The sequence below is a fragment of the Aspergillus pseudoviridinutans genome (assembly GCF_018340605.1).
Source record: "Aspergillus pseudoviridinutans IFM 55266 DNA, scaffold_4, whole genome shotgun sequence".
Lineage (NCBI taxonomy): Eukaryota > Fungi > Ascomycota > Eurotiomycetes > Eurotiales > Aspergillaceae > Aspergillus > Aspergillus pseudoviridinutans.
The window spans coordinates 3950152-3965967 of record NW_025091284.1 but is presented as its reverse complement, the minus strand read 5'-3'; the positions used below and the strand labels follow the sequence as shown (position 1 = coordinate 3965967).

Below are 15816 nucleotides of genomic sequence, written 5' to 3'. Positions count from 1 at the left end.
GCTGGGGAAAGCTAAGCAGGGACAGTAGCAGCAGCAGAAGGACAGAGGGAAGAGAGCTGAAGCTGCGGCTTGTTCGCGGGACTCCAGAGTATGTGACGACGTCGGCTTTAGGCCCAGACAGTGTGGATAGCGCGAAATACGACGTCCAACCAATGGCTGCTCGTCATCAGTGCGTGTCCATTGTGCACCTAGGATGATGCTCCCGTCGGCTGGCAGCTGTTTCGCAGGCTCCCTCATTTCTAGCCGTTTCTGACTGTGCTAACCTATGAAGAATAAGCTTGAAAGTGTTCGGTCAGCAGGCATGTGGGAAAAGCCCTCTATGCTATCAATTTGTTTGAGAGAGAATAAATGCAAAAAACACTTGATGGTATCGATGGAATAACGTGGTGGTCGTAGGAGGGAGGCATGGAAGCGTTGTCTGGTGGAAATTCTCAGAAAGAGGACACAACAAGGTTTGTTGTGGACACAAGAGAATAGTGCGTGGTCATAGACTAAGCAGAGCATCATGTAAGCAGGAAATACCTTAATGATGATGTCAGTAAGTGAAACATCTTCCGTACGGTAATTTACAGCTCATGACCGAAATTTCAGTCAGCAGCAGCTTCTCCGGATCTAACCCGATCTGGATACTCGCACGGACCATCTGCCCAGGCACGACATATCCTGCTGGGGATAAGCGTGTCTGAGTTTGACTGCATTGGGATGTGTCATGCAGGGGGGAGGAATCGGTATTTCCATGGCAAAGGGTCAACAGTCAACAACAACATTCCCTATCTTGTTAAAAATTCGATATTATATATACTTCCTTATATCAAATATACAACCTGTCTTCCTGGGTATCAAGCACAAAGGACAGATTTATTGCGCCAGAAATTCAAAATTGGCCATACTGGGGTCAAGCAGATTCTCATCTAACCCAAAGCCATAAGTGCCGACCATGTCGTAGATGAGGTCCGGTGGTGGAAATCCCTGGGCCATAGCATTCGCACCGCCTGGTACCTCACCCTCGGGCCGGTCAACAGCTCCTGTACTTCCGACGGGGAGACCTCCGGCGTTGGCAGGTCGGCCAGCCTGCCACGCAGTTTCCCATGAGTCAAATCGCTCTAGCATTTTGCTTAGGCCCCGCGCAATGTGTCTTGTGAGATGTCTTTCGCCAGCGGAGACACAGTTCATCAACTCGATGACTCGCTCTACCAGACGGCGCACCTGGCGGCCGTCGATACTGAGGTAGGCTGAATTCCAGTTCACGGCGACCTTGAGCAGGAAGACCGCGGAAAAAGTGACCATAGTATGGGTGAAAATAGGAACGCCCACAATGGCGTCCCGGATATCCTGTTCCTCCAATACCATATTTAGACAAGCCATGGCGGACGAAATGGCGATGTTTGCCGATTCTTTCCGGTCCATGGAGAAGACCGGGGTATTGGATGGTGACAGCGCGCGCAGAGAAAGCGAATTCAGCTGGAACTTTGCAAAATGGTAATGCAGGACCACTCCTTTTGATGGATACGTCCTTACGTATGGGCTATCGGCTACACCGCGATAATTAGATAGTGCTATGAGAATGATGGCCCACTGGCTTACTTACCTGATCGTGGTTGCCAGAGGAGGCGCCATTGATCAACCGCAACGTTGTAAACCCTCAGCTGGCCAAAATCTTCCTCCGTAAGTGCTTGTTCCGTATCGCTTCCAAACATTCGATAGGCCTCCGTGAGGATCATGAACAAGGCTACTTGTGCCAGCAGTCGAATGTCACCAGGGACGATCATCGGTGACTGCAGGAAGGTCTCATAATTCTTGATCGAGACATCTTCGTGAATGACGGGTGGTCGGCCGTAGGCGATGCTGAAATGATGGTCGCAGACATATAGTAGGTACCATAGTTGTGCACGCTCATATTGATCACTGTGACCACGGATCATCCGCTGGTAGCTCTGGTGGAGCCCCATCTCCGTTGCTATTCGGACAGCATGGCCAGAAAGCTTCCAGCTTAGCTCGGACAGCCAGAAGGCACCGACGCAGAGGCCACGGATGTCGTCCAGGGTATGGGCCCGCGTCAGAGACATACTCGACACGAGGGAGACGTACTCGCTGTAGCACCGATTCAACGTCTCGTTGCGATTGGGAATGTGTAGGGCCGCGACGGTAAGAACAGCCGCAGACAGCAGTGTTGAGGCTCGTCTCACAGAGGTCAAATCTCGATGCACGAGGATGATTCCTCCCCAGAGAAGCTGGTTCATCGTCCGACTGAAGTATGCGAAGAGTTCCTCGGCCTCGTTGAGAGAAATTAACCCCCGCGATATGAAATCCTCCTCCAGTAGGGTCAGCCTCGGTTTCTCCACAGGATTGTTTCGTAGGTTTCGTAGTTTCGTGACTTCGTAAAGGCTGCGCATAGGGGCCGGCACCAACTCCGGGCCCTGCAGGTCCGGCTCCTGCGAAGGTTCTCGAGTGACATCCATCACGGCACCGGGGGCATTCTGTCCTTGGCTCGGTTGTGTGTTGTCTATTGAAGCGCGATGTCCGTTTGTATGCGAAGCAACCGGGCTGGGTCCGTTCTGAGAGTCACCTGCAGCATACGTCGAGAGTTCTGGAAGTCCGTTCTGGCGGAGGAGGTCGCGAACAGCCGCTTGGAGCTGGTGAATCGCGGAAGAAGCTTGCGATTTCCATCTTGACGATGAGCCATCAGCATATCGACGAATATATAGGATAACCAAAAGATACAGGTCAAGAAAACATACATCCCATCGTCATCAACAAACTTCTGCGAGAAGTCATTGACTACACACTTGATGCCGCTTCGCGTGCATTTCGTGCAGCTAGTTTCGCCCGGTTTAAACTCGCATTTGATCTTATGTCGTTTGCACTCCGCACCTGCACGTTCCGAATATCAGCCTGAAGCTCCACTTGAGAAGTTGAGCTTGCATCTCTGCATCCTAGCCACGAGGCGCTCAGAAGACCGAGTCGGAGACACTCACAAGCGCGGGCTTTGGAGACCCTTGGAGGAGGAAGTCGACCGTCGAGAACGGAGGAACCGCGATCATACCGTCTTGGAGACTCGAGACCGGCATCAGAAGACGATCGCTTGAGATCGGATCGGTCCATGATTAATTGGTTTGTTTGTTGACTGCGACGACTCGGGGATGCTCCGGTACTATGCAAGTAATGCAACCAACCGTCGCTGACTCGCGATTTAGAGCGGTGCAATCAGCTGTCGGAAGTGGAGCGATCTATGGACGTGCCTATGATGATCAATTGTATGCGGATTTATTGTCATCAAAATTTTGCATTGACATGAGAAGAGCAGATGGGTCGGATGAGTCGACTGAACGAGGTGCGAGTCAAAGGCGTGGGGGGAAGACAGGGAAAACGTGGGGAGGGACAAAAGCAAGATTTGACCCCGCCCGAGTTGGAGTCGAAGTGCCAAACACTGAGGGAAGATGGCTGGTTTTAACCAGCTAGATGGCATGAAGATAGATGTTATGATGGTGATACCTTATTGATCTCTCATAAGTCTTGTCTATCCTAGAAGTATCCTGATATGCGATGGACATCCATCGAATTTTTGGAGAAGCTACACTCTGGGGTTGAAACCTGGGGTACGGAGATATATCGGACGGCAGAGTATGATATAGAGCAGGATATAGGGTAGTTGCAGCTGGTCTTCTTCGAACATACCCATCATCTATCATCCTCAACACCAACCTATCGGTGGTCCTTGTGTATCAACACTGGCATGTCCATGATTGCTGGTTGATATCTCCAAATGCAAGTCCCACATACAAAGGATCATGCTTCGTCGCATTCACTTCCCTCGCACTCTCGCCTCACCACTTTCTTAAGTAGGAAATTACTGATCTATATCTGAAAGGTCCACAAGTGATGCCAGTCTCTGGATTACTGCAGGTCCAAGCTCATCTTCACTCCAATCAGTCTCAAGGACATCACCGGCTCAAGTCCGGCTGCGGAGAAAGAAGTAAATCGCCTCGGACTTGATGCGAATGCGGAGACCCCACTACACATCCAAATAAGTTGATGCGATAGCTCTTCACACAAGCCATGTTTCCTCCATCTCTTGTTTCGCAAAATACCTCACATTAACTCGATTAAACGCCAAGACTCGACATGCAAATCCTCATCACAGGCGCCGCCGGCTTCATCGGCCAATTGCTCGCAAAAGAGCTCCTCAATGACCCCTCCTACCACCTCACATTGACCGATATCCACGAGCCCCCCGTCCCCAAGGGCGTCAAATACCCGCAAAATGCAAAGGTCATCAAAGCCGATCTACTCACTGGCGCAGAATCAGTAGTAGACAAAAGCCTCGACGCCGTCTTCGCCTTCCACGGCATCATGTCCTCCGGCTCCGAAGCTAACTTCGACCTCGGAATGAGCGTCAACGTCGACGCGACGCGCACCCTCCTCGAGGCCCTCCGCAGAATCTGTCCCAGCATCCGGTTCATCTACTCATCTAGCCAAGCAGTCTACGGCCGACCGCTTCCCGATGTGGTCAATGACAGCGTCACTCCCACCCCGCAGGGCTCATACGGCGCCGAGAAGCTGATCTGCGAGACACTTGTTAACGAATACACAAGGCGTGGCTTTATCACGGGGTTCACGCTCCGGTTTCCGACGATCTCGGTGCGCCCGGGACAACCGACTGCGGCGGCCTCGTCGTTTCTCTCGGGGATGATTCGGGAGCCGTTGGCGGGGAAGGAGTGTGTGATTCCGGTTGAGGATCGGTCGTTCAAGTCCTGGCTCTGTTCGCCGCGGACGCTTGTGCAGAATCTTGTTCTTACGCTGTCATTGCCGAGTGATGCGTTGCCTCCGCATATCCGGTCGATCAATGTGCCTGGTATCTGCGTTACGGTGCAGGGGATGATGGATGCGCTGGAGAAAGTGGGCGGGAAGGATAAGCTGGCGCTTTTGAAGGAGAAGGAGGATCCAACGCTTCGGCCGATTCTGGACTCGTGGCCTACGCGATTTGATAATTCTCAGGCTATTGCACTGGGATTTAAGCGTGACTCGTCGTTTGAGCAAGCTGTTAGAGATTATTACGAGCAGGAGGTATTGGGGAAATGAGGATATTAGTATAAGTGGACTTCGACTGCCAATAGACTTGTACATATTTGCTAACAATTGAACGTTGAAAATACTTCTAATGAAATGTATGCGCGCCGTAAACAATCAGATTGTAATAGAATATTACCAAGAGGTTATAAGCTTCAATCTAGCCTTCCGTCCACGGGTACAGTTGGGGTCTGGAAATCAATCCAGAACCATCATTTCCATACCTAGAAGAATTTCAGTAAATGTAAGATGATGACTAAAAGCTTTCCCAAACCTGTCCATCAATGGCAACCAAGCGGTTGAACAATTCGTTTCGAGTACTCATTGCTGTAAGCTGATAGGAATCGTGCGGGTGCTTCCCTGTTAGGATCAAGCCATCCACAACCTCTTTGCCGCCGACAGCCCAGCCAGCAACCAATTTCCCCTTCCAGCCCATTCCGCCGATCTTGCGCATTTCCTGGATTTCGGTGACCGGTATCGTGAAGAGCACTGTGCCTTTCTTTCTACTGTCCAGTCTGTAATCACCCTGGAAGACAGTCGAGTCTGTCGTGAAGTATAGTAGCGGCGGCTGCTGGGATGAGTCTATCACTACAGTGCCTCGTTTACCCTTGTACCTTGCGTCGAACTCTACAGGGCCGTAGGGCAAAGTCTCTTGACCTTTCTTGCGTAGGATACCGACATGATTCTTCGCATGACTTGATCCCGCTTGGGCGCGAACCCGGTCAACTGCCAGCTTCGTCTCGATACTTGTCGCTGTGGTGCCCTTGAAGAAGCCGAGTATCCTGGCGCCGATGTTCTTCTTCTTGGGCTTTTCGTCTTCCTGAGGCTCTTGCGCTGCATCTTGTTTCGGCTCAGGAGCCGCAGCTCGGTTGATTTCCTCCTCGGTGGCCCCCAAGGTCAGTTGCTCGTGGTGGATCGAGGCGGGCCTTGACGGAGCTTTATGAAGAGAGCTTGAAGGAGGCGGCGGTAAGGGTGCAGCATTCGATTCACCAATGCGAAGAAGCGTGAGGGTAAGCTGAGCATTAGTGGGGACTCCTTTCAAGAGGGAACTGGCATGGGGTCAGCAGACTGTCTGTCATTCTCTTATGATCCGCACATACTTTTGCAATTCGAGAAGCTTCTGCCAATGCGGGAATTCATGGTTCAAGTAGCTCATGAGACGTTGGAGGATTGGATCGCCAAAAAAGCCAAACCCAAGAAGGAAAGTGCTCAACTTGACGAAGACATAGCTCGAAGTCAGTAACGACCCTAGAAATCCGGCCGCGAGCACGCTGGATAAACGAAGGCAGGGGGTCACGGCCGAAAAAGGTGGTGTTGGTGAGAGAGCACTGCAGCCAGAACGTTAGAACCATGGGCGCCTACTACGTATCATGGACCAAACGCTTACTTGCCAAACCTCTCGTAAGTATCAGTGATATCACTGAGCACCCGCATTGCCAGATTTGCGCCGTTCAGCACCGTGTCCTTCATAGGTTGCCTGGTCTTGTCGTGAGTATCGGCTGGTACCTCTCCACCAGCAGCAGCTTGTGCATCAGCTGTCTTGGAGACGATATCCATCGCGTCTGGAACTGAGGATTCCATAGGAGCATCGTCGGGTGTGCCTTGATCATGTTTGCCAGCAGCACTTCCCACGGCAACAGTGGCAACGCTAGTGATTAAATTACTTGCTTCTTGCTCGGCTGCTTCACCTTTAAATTTCTCTGGAGCCCCAGTCACACTGTCATGAGAACCGAGGACTCCAGCCTTGGGTTTCTGCACTCCGCCAGTAGATTTATCGACCAGAGCAAGAGGTGCGGGAGGGAACAGGATCTTCCGAGATCGAGGCCAGACAACCAGAACAAGCATCGTACCAAAGAGCGCGGGAACGAGAAGGTCGAAAAGCCAGGCTACGGAGTATACCTATAGAAAAATTGTTCAGTCTTCATTGGCCACTCGCCACAACGTTGGACTTGAGCGTACTGCGCAAAAGGCTGATGTTCGCCGAGGCTCTTTCCATGAGCGAAGCCTAGCGATGTGCTTAACTAAACTGGTCAAGCCAATAACCACCGTTGTATAGAATCTCTCCAGGGTAGCCCTCAGCTTATCTGGGGAGAAATTCTCATCTTCTGCCCGATTAAGATCCAGCCTCTGTAACGGGGCGTCCGGAACAGCTTTGACACAGTAGATTTGCTGCACTTGTCAGCATTGCCTTCGAGGGCTTGGAAGCAAGCATACCTTATTGAAGCGACGGATTAGCATCCAGAGATCCTGATTCGACAATCCCGTCACGATCCTCTCCTCAATTTTGTCAGACTCTCCCCATCCAATGTCTGAGACATCGTTGGTGACTCCAGCTTTCTGAGCCAGTCCTTTGGCCTCTTCCTCAGGCTCTACCTGAGAGAGTACATGGCTGTCAGTTGGCCCAAGATTGTCATCTTGGCTCTTTTCGTCATTATGCGAACTCTTGTCGAGCCCTGCCGATATAGGCCCTGGCGCTCGAAGGAACTCTGGCGCATCAGACATCGTATTTGGCAAAGATGGAAAAGCGACTCAAACAGAGAAACACATTGCATTGACAGGACGATTAATTTACATCATCGAGCCGCATTTCTCTTTTATGTCTGCAACTCTGCACGTTCCTAGGCAGGTCTCCTGTTGCGGGGACCATCGACGTCATCCCCTGCAATTATCCTGTTGGTGAACAACCACTGGTCCTCCGTCCTCCAGGGATCTAGATTCCCTTGGTCCGTGTCAAGAGCTTGTAAGACCATAAGGTACGATGGATAGTCTACCCTGGTCAACATCGCTCAGCACGTGTTGTTCAGAAGAACACAGTACCTAAGGCATCAAATTTGCAGCCTGAGGTTCAGCCATTTGAACTCCAAAAAGAGAAGACCAGGAGCGCAGGCCAGGCTGCTGATCATGTGACTAAGCCCGTGTGTAATGTGCCACATTGGCGCCACACATACAACGCCACACCTCCCTCATCTTGCCAAAAGTGGAAATACACGTGAACTTCAGCAAAGACGCGTTATCAGACTCACTTCACAGAGGGTTCTATGATAGCAGCACCTCGCTGATTCCTCCGAGTCCATTATGAACATTCTATGGATGAATCAACCGTAGACGGAAGAAAGCATGAGTGAGACCTGTGCGAATCCCCTGCTTTTGGGGTGGATCAAAGAATGGTTAGATCAGGCTCGCGAACGCAACAGCAAAGGCGTCACAGTGTCAGTATACTTATTTCAAAATTTTCCTTCTATCAGCCAAGCTCATACGTTGTCAGATACAAGAAAGCGTATGAGTCGATGAAGGCTTGTCCGCTTGTCTTCCAGCATCCATCTGAGGCACAACAGCTGAACGGTCTTGGACCGAAGCTATGTGAGCGCTTGACGGAGAAACTGAAGGCGTACTGTGACGAAAATGGGCTACCGATGCCCGAACATCCTCACAAGGCAGCAGCGAGCAAAAGAACTTCCGACGAGGGTGTTGACGATCAGCCAGCGAAGAAACCACGGAAAGCAAAGCCATATGTGCCTTCTCTGCGCTCCGGTCCCTACGCGCTACTGTTAGGTCTAGCAACACTGGATGAGAATGCATCTCAAGGCTTGACGAAAGCTCAGTTGATTGAGAAGGCTCAGCCACATTGCGACAGTTCTTTCACGGTCCCTCCTGACCCTTCCAAATTCTACACCGCTTGGAATTCGATGAAAACGCTTCTCCAAAAGGAGCTTGTTTACGACCATGGACGGCCCCTGCGGAGGTATGCGCTAACTGAGGAAGGTTGGGAAGTTGCGAAGAGAATCAAGAAGACATTGCMCGGGGGGGATTCAAATACGTTGACTTTCAGGCATCAAACAGTAAGAAACGACAGTAAAGGAGGAAAAGCAGAAGTCTGACATTGACAGGACACAATGTCGATCGAACAAGGCGTCTCGAGTACTTATGCTCAAAGCAATACAGGCGCCAGTGGCCCGAGGCTTAGTGGTAACGACAACAATATTGTTGGTCCGGAATTTCTACGAGACGATGAGAATGACGAAGACGTTCAAATACTAGACAGCGATGGAGGAAGAGATCCTATTGATGAGATCAGAATTGAACCCATCGCACTTCCTGCCAATAGTTTCACAGTCCAGCTGGTACTGGACACGCGCGAGGTCCGGTCATCCAAAGACCGCGACTACCTTGCCAATGAGCTAAGCAAAAAAGGCATCACCCCCGAAGTACGTGCCCTGGAACTGGGAGATGCAATGTGGGTTGCCAGGTGCAATGACCCTACGTTCCTTTCACAGTACGGCGAAGAATGCAACGAGGTGATGCTGGATTTCATCGTGGAGCGAAAAAGGATGGACGATCTCCTCGGTTCTATCAAAGACGGGCGATTCCACGAACAGAAATTCCGTCTCCGTCGCTCCGGCATCAAAAACGTCATCTACCTAATCGAAGAGTTCTCCATTACCCACGATGTCGGCAGTGCCAGCGCCATGAAGTATCAGGAAATGATGGCATCCGCCATCGCCTCGACGCAGGTCGTCAACGGCTACTTCGTCAAACAGACGCGGAATCTCGATGATACGATCCGCTATCTGGCTCGGATGACATTTCTCCTACAGAAGATGTACTGCTTTTCGCCACCAACACATACCCTCAGCCTGATCCCAAGCCGACAATTGTCTTCCGCTCAATCCTATCTCACAGCACTTGAGCGACTTCGAGCTCGTGATCCGTCAGTAACATACTCTGTCACCTTCTCCACCTTCTCCGCCCTCACCTCCAAATCTGATATCCTGTCTCTCCGCGATGTTTTCCTGAAGATGCTCATGTGCACGAGGGGCGTAACAGGGGAGAAGGCCCTTGAAATCCAAAAAAGATGGTCCACTCCGCGGGAGTTCATCGAAGCGTTCGAGAAACTGGATGCTAAGGGTCGAGAAGATATGGTTTTTGAGCGGACAAAGTCATTGGTTGGCCGTAAGAAGATGGGCAAAGTACTCAGTAAAAAGATTGCCGACATTTGGGGTACGGATGGATAAGCCTGGGATAAGTGCCTGTTGCACAAGTCCCCTCACTTGGTGTCTGGGATAATAGATAGTTGTATGCTATAGGGCAAGCATTCACAATATCCAAGAGGTTTTCATTCACGGGTTGAATATCATATCTTTAGGTTAATATCTTGATTATCTCGAATTAGGGTAATGATACTTCGATAAGGTAGGTATAATTAGTAGCAATAAAGCCAGTCATTAAAATGACAAATTTCGATGTCGATAAAGACAACAAACATATGATGCTTTACTATTTACAAGTCATTCGCGATCGTAACGATCGTAACGGTCATAATCTCATTCCGATACCCTTCCCAATAACCAACGCCAGCCTGTGACATGATGAAAGCTCTCCGACAAAATCCTTCAAGACCTAGACCGACCCAACACCTTTCTAATCGTCTGCCCGTCAATCGCGAGAGCAAGACTACTGCAGACAACCGAAACGCTGCTCAACGCCATGGCCAACGCAGCCCACACCGGACTAAGCCTCCAGTGGTCATTGACAGTGACCATATCGCCGTCCATCATCATATGCTTCTGTCCACTGACGATGGGATAGAATACGCCCGCAGCAACAGGCACAAGGCAGAGGTTATACACAACCGCCCAGCCAAAGTTCATCTTCACGCGGTTGAAGACGCGCCGGCTGAGGAGGACCAGCTGGAKAATGGTATCCAGCTCGGAGTTGAGGAGGATGAAGCTAGCGGAGTTCATGGCGACGTCAGAGCCGGACGCCATGGCGATACTGACGTCGGCGGCTGCGAGAGCGGGCGAGTCGTTAACGCCATCGCCGACGAAGGCGACAATCGACCGTGAACCAGATCGGTTCGTTTGACTCTCGGCTTCGTCTTCGTTTCGGACGCGGTACAGCCCATCCTGGACCTTGCGGACAAAGTCGGCTTTGCCGGCTGGCATGACGTTGGCCATCACATTAGAACGGGAGATGCCGACCATGTCTGCGACGGCGTAGGCGGTGGTTAGGTTGTCCCCTGTGCACATGAAGACATCGACGTGCCGCTTGCGGAGCTGAGAGATGATTTCTGAGGCCTGCGGGCGGATAGCATCAGTTGTGGCAAAGACAATGGCCGGCGTGAACGAGGGTTTGTCTGTAGAAGTTGGCTCGATTTTGCGGAGTGATAGGATCGCAGTGGATTTTCCTGCGGACTGGTACTCCTTCAGCAGACTGGAAAGACGGGGAGTGTCTACTGCAGACGGAAGGCTCTGGAGAAGAGCCTCGTTGCCGATTGCGGCTTCATAGACCACTGTAGCCGAGGCGTCTGATGCAGGATCGTTGATTGAGACAGTGAAAGTGCCCGTCATGCCTTTTCCGGATTTCTCTTCAATGTCGGAGGCTACGACGGGAATTTCAGAACGCCCCTTGCAGAACGCAGAAACCGCACGAGCGATAGGATGATTGCTGCTTTCCTCCAGCTGCTGAGCAAGCTTCCACGAGACCCGAATCTGCTCAGCGTCCGTAACAAGGACTTCATGATCGGAGACCTTTAGACTACCACCCTCTGTAAGAGTACCCGTCTTGTCGAAGATAATCGCGTTGAGGCGGCTCGCTTCTTGAAACGCTTCTCCTCCGCCTTTGACGAGGATACCATGTCTGGCAGCCAACCCACCACCCACGAAGAGAGCTGTAGGGGCAGCAAGGGCCAACCCACACGGGCAGGCAACAACGAACACAGCAATTGCAAACTCTAGGCTCCAAAAAGCCCAGCCACCCCGTTCGGTGTCAAGGTAGTCTGGGGGCAACGCTCCAGAAAGCCCGAGAGAGAGCCAGATGATAAATGTGAGGATTGCTATGAGAGTAATCACAGGCACGAAATGCGATGTGAGAACATCCGCAACCCTTTCCAGAGGAGCTCGTCTGCTCTGTCCCTCGCGGACCACGCTGATGATCTGGTCCAGCATGGAGGAGCCGCCGAGGGCAGTAACCTTGATTTTCACGGGCTGGCCAACATTCACAGATCCCGTGAAAACTTGGTCATCCGCTGATTTTTGCACCGGCTTGGATTCTCCAGTCAAGGAACTCTCGTCGAACTGGTAGGTATTCTGACCAATAATGACACCGTCTGCGGGAGGGGAAGCGCCGTGAGGGATGCTGACAACATCCCCAATTTCCAGCAAATCAACTGCAATCCGCTGTTGACTCTCAACCGAGGATGACCCAGATTCAGACTGATCGGTAGGGGTAGAGTTTTCGACCAATATTGCTTCAGAGGGCCTTAGCTTTCCAAGAGACGCAACGGCATCTCCTGTCCGCGCCTTGCTGTAGGCTTCCATGAACCGGCCAGCGAGGATGAACAACGTCAGAAACACCACGGAGTCAAAATATGTTGTGCTGTGGCTGCTGGTGGATGTCTTTGCGGCAGCATCCATGATGAGAACAGCCAACGAAGACACGTATGCCACTGTGGTACCGGCGGAAATCAGAAGATTCATGCTGCCGAAGCGATAGAATCTCCGCAGGATTGGAGTGCGGCTTCCTGGTCGCCAAAGAGAATAGATCTCTTTCATGGCTCGTACGTGGAAAATATCTGTGCCATAGAACATGACTGGCGTAGTCATGATGAAGAGTGCCCATTCCATCCGGGAGACACTTCCAGCCCACATCGGCTGCTCTAGATATTTCCTAACCCCGTTGTTCGATGACACAAGGCTCATGAAGACAATACCAATCAAGAAAGTCGGGATCGCCACCAAAAAAACAAAGGTAAAGCGCATCAACAATCGGCGACGTTCGTGCAGCTGCATGGCGCGAGATCGATCTTCGAGACTGGGAGGATGAAAGACCGACGCCTGAAAAGCCTCATGCGCAGACTCAACTACCTGAATGATGGCCCGGACTGTCAACGAAGGAGGGTCAGGCGTATATGTAACTTTCAGAACGTTATTGTCGAGGGATAACGTTCGTTCGCATTCCACGTCGGGGAACACCTTCAAAGAGTCGAGAACCCGCTTCGGACAATGGTGGCAAAACATGCCATCCACGCGAATTGAGACGGTCCGTTTCTGGTTCTTATCCTCTTCGCTGTTCATGACCACAGGTTGGAGGTTGTCGAGGGAGGCCTCGTAACCAAGATCATCGATTTTCTCCAAAACGGCATCAACATTTTCCCGTCCCACAAACTGAACTCTGCCATTGTGAGCCAGAAGATTCACGGAAACTTCCGTCACAAAGGGCAATTCTTCAAGCCCTTGGGTGATGGTCGCAGAACAGGAGCCACAGGTCATTCCACCAATGGCAATCTCGGCGAGATAAGCTGAAGCTGAAGGTGCGGTTGCAACGACCGGCTCGATTTCGTCCACAGAAGCTTCATAACCAATGTCTTCTATCAGGTCAACAATCTTGTCGATGTTTCTTTGAGGGCCTGTATAGAGCAGCGTTGCACTATTGGTGAGAAGATTGACGGTCACCTCACGGACAAAGTCGAGTTGTTGGACTTCCTTTGTAATAGTATTAACGCATGATGCACAACTCATCCCACCAATGCTGATACGAGCATTGAATTCTTTATCATCCGGCGGAGGCACTTGCTGAGTGTCATTCCCGATGGTTGAGCTACTCGCATCTGCTAGAGACTTTCGAGAAACAAGGCTTTCAACGTCAGAGGAGTCCCGGGCGCCGGCAAATCGGTGCGCGGGGCTTTGGGCTTTGCCATTTGTTGACGCAGCGGCCTCTTTTGATGTATCCGCTGCTACTGCTGTCTGTCGCTCGAGTTCTTCTCTCCTGCAGGCATCGCAATTGACGATATGCCGCCTGTTTTCGGAAGCCGAGGCGAATGCGGGGGAATGAAGGGCAGAGACAAATCCAGATTCTGAGGTTGTATCAAGATCGGATACTACCGCGCCGTCATGATCGTATGTGGTAACATGATGGACTTCGAAGGCCGCTTGAATGAGAGCCCTGGCTAAATCTGCCGGCTTCGAGTCTAAGCTGTGCAGCACGCGGACTTCATGCGTCAAGATAGAAACTGAGATATTTTCCACCCCCGATTCTTCTGAGAGAACCTCAGTGATGTACGCGATGCACGAAGAGCAATGCACATTGCTCACGAAAAACAAGCTTGTGAGGCAATGAGCATCCGCCGCTACAGGGGATGAAGACGCAAGAGCCCTCGTTTCCGTGGGCATGGTTATGGGTACCGAAATTTGGAGAAAGATCTATGCTCAACTCAGATGTTCCGAAGCACGCTGAAAGGAAATTGTCTGAAGGCGATAGCCCAGTTTGGGTACGTGCAAGCTGCCCCAGATGGACGATTGCAAGTTGGTAAAGGCAGCACAAGTCAGTCAAGAATTCTGTTTATGCAATTGCAGTTCCAACGGATCTTATACAACTGCTTGTCCTGTCAAGGATGATGAGAGTCTGCAATATGAAAGAAAAGGGCATGAATGATACTGAAGTGGAGCAGCGGGAACATGGAATCGCACGCTTTTTGAAGAACAACTGATGACAAATGACTGTCAAGGAGTCTTTTGAAATGCAGTTTCTTCATCACTTGAAAGAGTAAAATTTGACGTAGATGAATGCAATCGAAACAAGGCGAAAATGCGACTTTTATGCGTAGTTCATCCTCAAGCTGCAGAGTGTGGATCTCCAATGTACGCTAAACCACGCACAAATCTCGCAACCGGACAGAAGGTCTCCATATGATTCAATGGCGGATTCGCGGCATACCACAAGGCAAGGTCACGTCAGTCCTTGATCCCCCGGGAATGCACGACTCTCAGCCAAACACATGTGATGGTGTTTTCATCGGCCTTGAAAGGCTATCTCGTGGACGTCGTGCAGTTGTGATGTTAAATTTTGGTGACGAACGGGACCGACGGAGTAGAACCGAGTGGCGGATATCCATTGACTGCGGAGGAACCACTTTCTTAGTGGCAAGCTAATCTGATAATGATCAGATCTGCTGTACTCCGTATGACACCTATAGCTGTACTCTGTATGATATCTATAGTATGAATTCCGACAACTCTTGGAGAATGAGCCAACGGTGATTATAGACTAAGCTACGGAGTATAAGCCATAATCTTCACACCGAGTCTATAAAGTGAGATGGATCTCTTCTTTGTTAGTGGAGCACAGACTCCATGAAATCCAGAGGTTAGAAATAGTAATCGATCACAATTAAAAATGAAATGCTAAGGTCTATGAAACTGAAATTGACAGCAAACTGAGCTCAATTGATTCTATAAAATGTTCTCGTCCCGAGATTCGAACCGCCGCTCCCCGAGGCATCTACCTCACGTGATAATCCCACTGGGCCACCGTAACTGATCCGGACAAAATTTGACGCGTGCAAAGTCGCCCCCCAGCAAATCTCGCGTTCTTCCCAATCCTCCTTCATCGTCTTCACCCGCCATCGACAGACTTCATCCTTATTCTTCATTTTTTTTACTGGGGGTTACAACCGGCGGCCGTTGCTCTTTCGTCCGATAAATTTCCGAAATATTCCATATCGTATTATCCATTCTTCTGGTCGAGCTGGGAGTGCTCACTCGTCAGACGTCCTTCGGGTTCTCTGGGCATTTTTCCTTCTCCCAGCCCACTACTTTCCCTTTTTGGAAGTCCAGACTCGACCCTCCTTTTCGTGATTGGTCCACTCAACGACGCCGTATATCAGGTTCAGAGTACAGTTGTTGTCCTCTTACTGCCAAGGACTGATCTTTAGCACGTTATTTGCTTCTCCGTAAACCCTTGTCCGTTATGCTC

The 15816-nt window shown here is 50.8% G+C and overlaps 5 protein-coding genes across 5 annotated transcripts; 2 read left to right on the top strand and 3 right to left on the bottom strand.

The window, feature by feature from the left end:
* Positions 1-858: 858 nt before the first annotated feature.
* On the bottom strand, positions 859-3102 carry Asppvi_006801 (putative C6 transcription factor; the record flags this gene model as incomplete). Its single annotated transcript, XM_043302699.1, has 4 exons — positions 859-1532; positions 1589-2667; positions 2739-2871; positions 2976-3102. 4 exons carry the CDS (start codon positions 3100-3102, stop codon positions 859-861), a joined length of 2013 nt encoding a protein of 670 aa, XP_043158634.1.
* A 1020-nt stretch (positions 3103-4122) lies between these two features.
* Asppvi_006800 (SDR family oxidoreductase) lies at positions 4123-5079 on the top strand (the record flags this gene model as incomplete). Its single annotated transcript, XM_043302698.1, has 1 exon — positions 4123-5079. One exon carries the CDS (start codon positions 4123-4125, stop codon positions 5077-5079), a length of 957 nt encoding a protein of 318 aa, XP_043158633.1.
* Positions 5080-5323: 244 nt separating this feature from the next.
* Asppvi_006799 (DUF3292 domain-containing protein) lies at positions 5324-7569 on the bottom strand (the record flags this gene model as incomplete). Its single annotated transcript, XM_043302697.1, has 5 exons — positions 5324-6116; positions 6168-6395; positions 6455-6966; positions 7027-7236; positions 7282-7569. The coding sequence occupies 5 exons, from the start codon at positions 7567-7569 to the stop codon at positions 5324-5326; spliced, it is 2031 nt and encodes a 676-aa protein (XP_043158632.1).
* Positions 7570-8184: 615 nt separating this feature from the next.
* Asppvi_006798 (crossover junction endonuclease MUS81) lies at positions 8185-10079 on the top strand (the record flags this gene model as incomplete). Its single annotated transcript, XM_043302696.1, has 3 exons — positions 8185-8276; positions 8333-8906; positions 8955-10079. 3 exons carry the CDS (start codon positions 8185-8187, stop codon positions 10077-10079), a joined length of 1791 nt encoding a protein of 596 aa, XP_043158631.1.
* Positions 10080-10457: 378 nt separating this feature from the next.
* On the bottom strand, positions 10458-14234 carry Asppvi_006797 (putative copper resistance-associated P-type ATPase; the record flags this gene model as incomplete). Its single annotated transcript, XM_043302695.1, has 1 exon — positions 10458-14234. The coding sequence occupies one exon, from the start codon at positions 14232-14234 to the stop codon at positions 10458-10460; it is 3777 nt and encodes a 1258-aa protein (XP_043158630.1).
* Positions 14235-15816: the final 1582 nt, after the last annotated feature.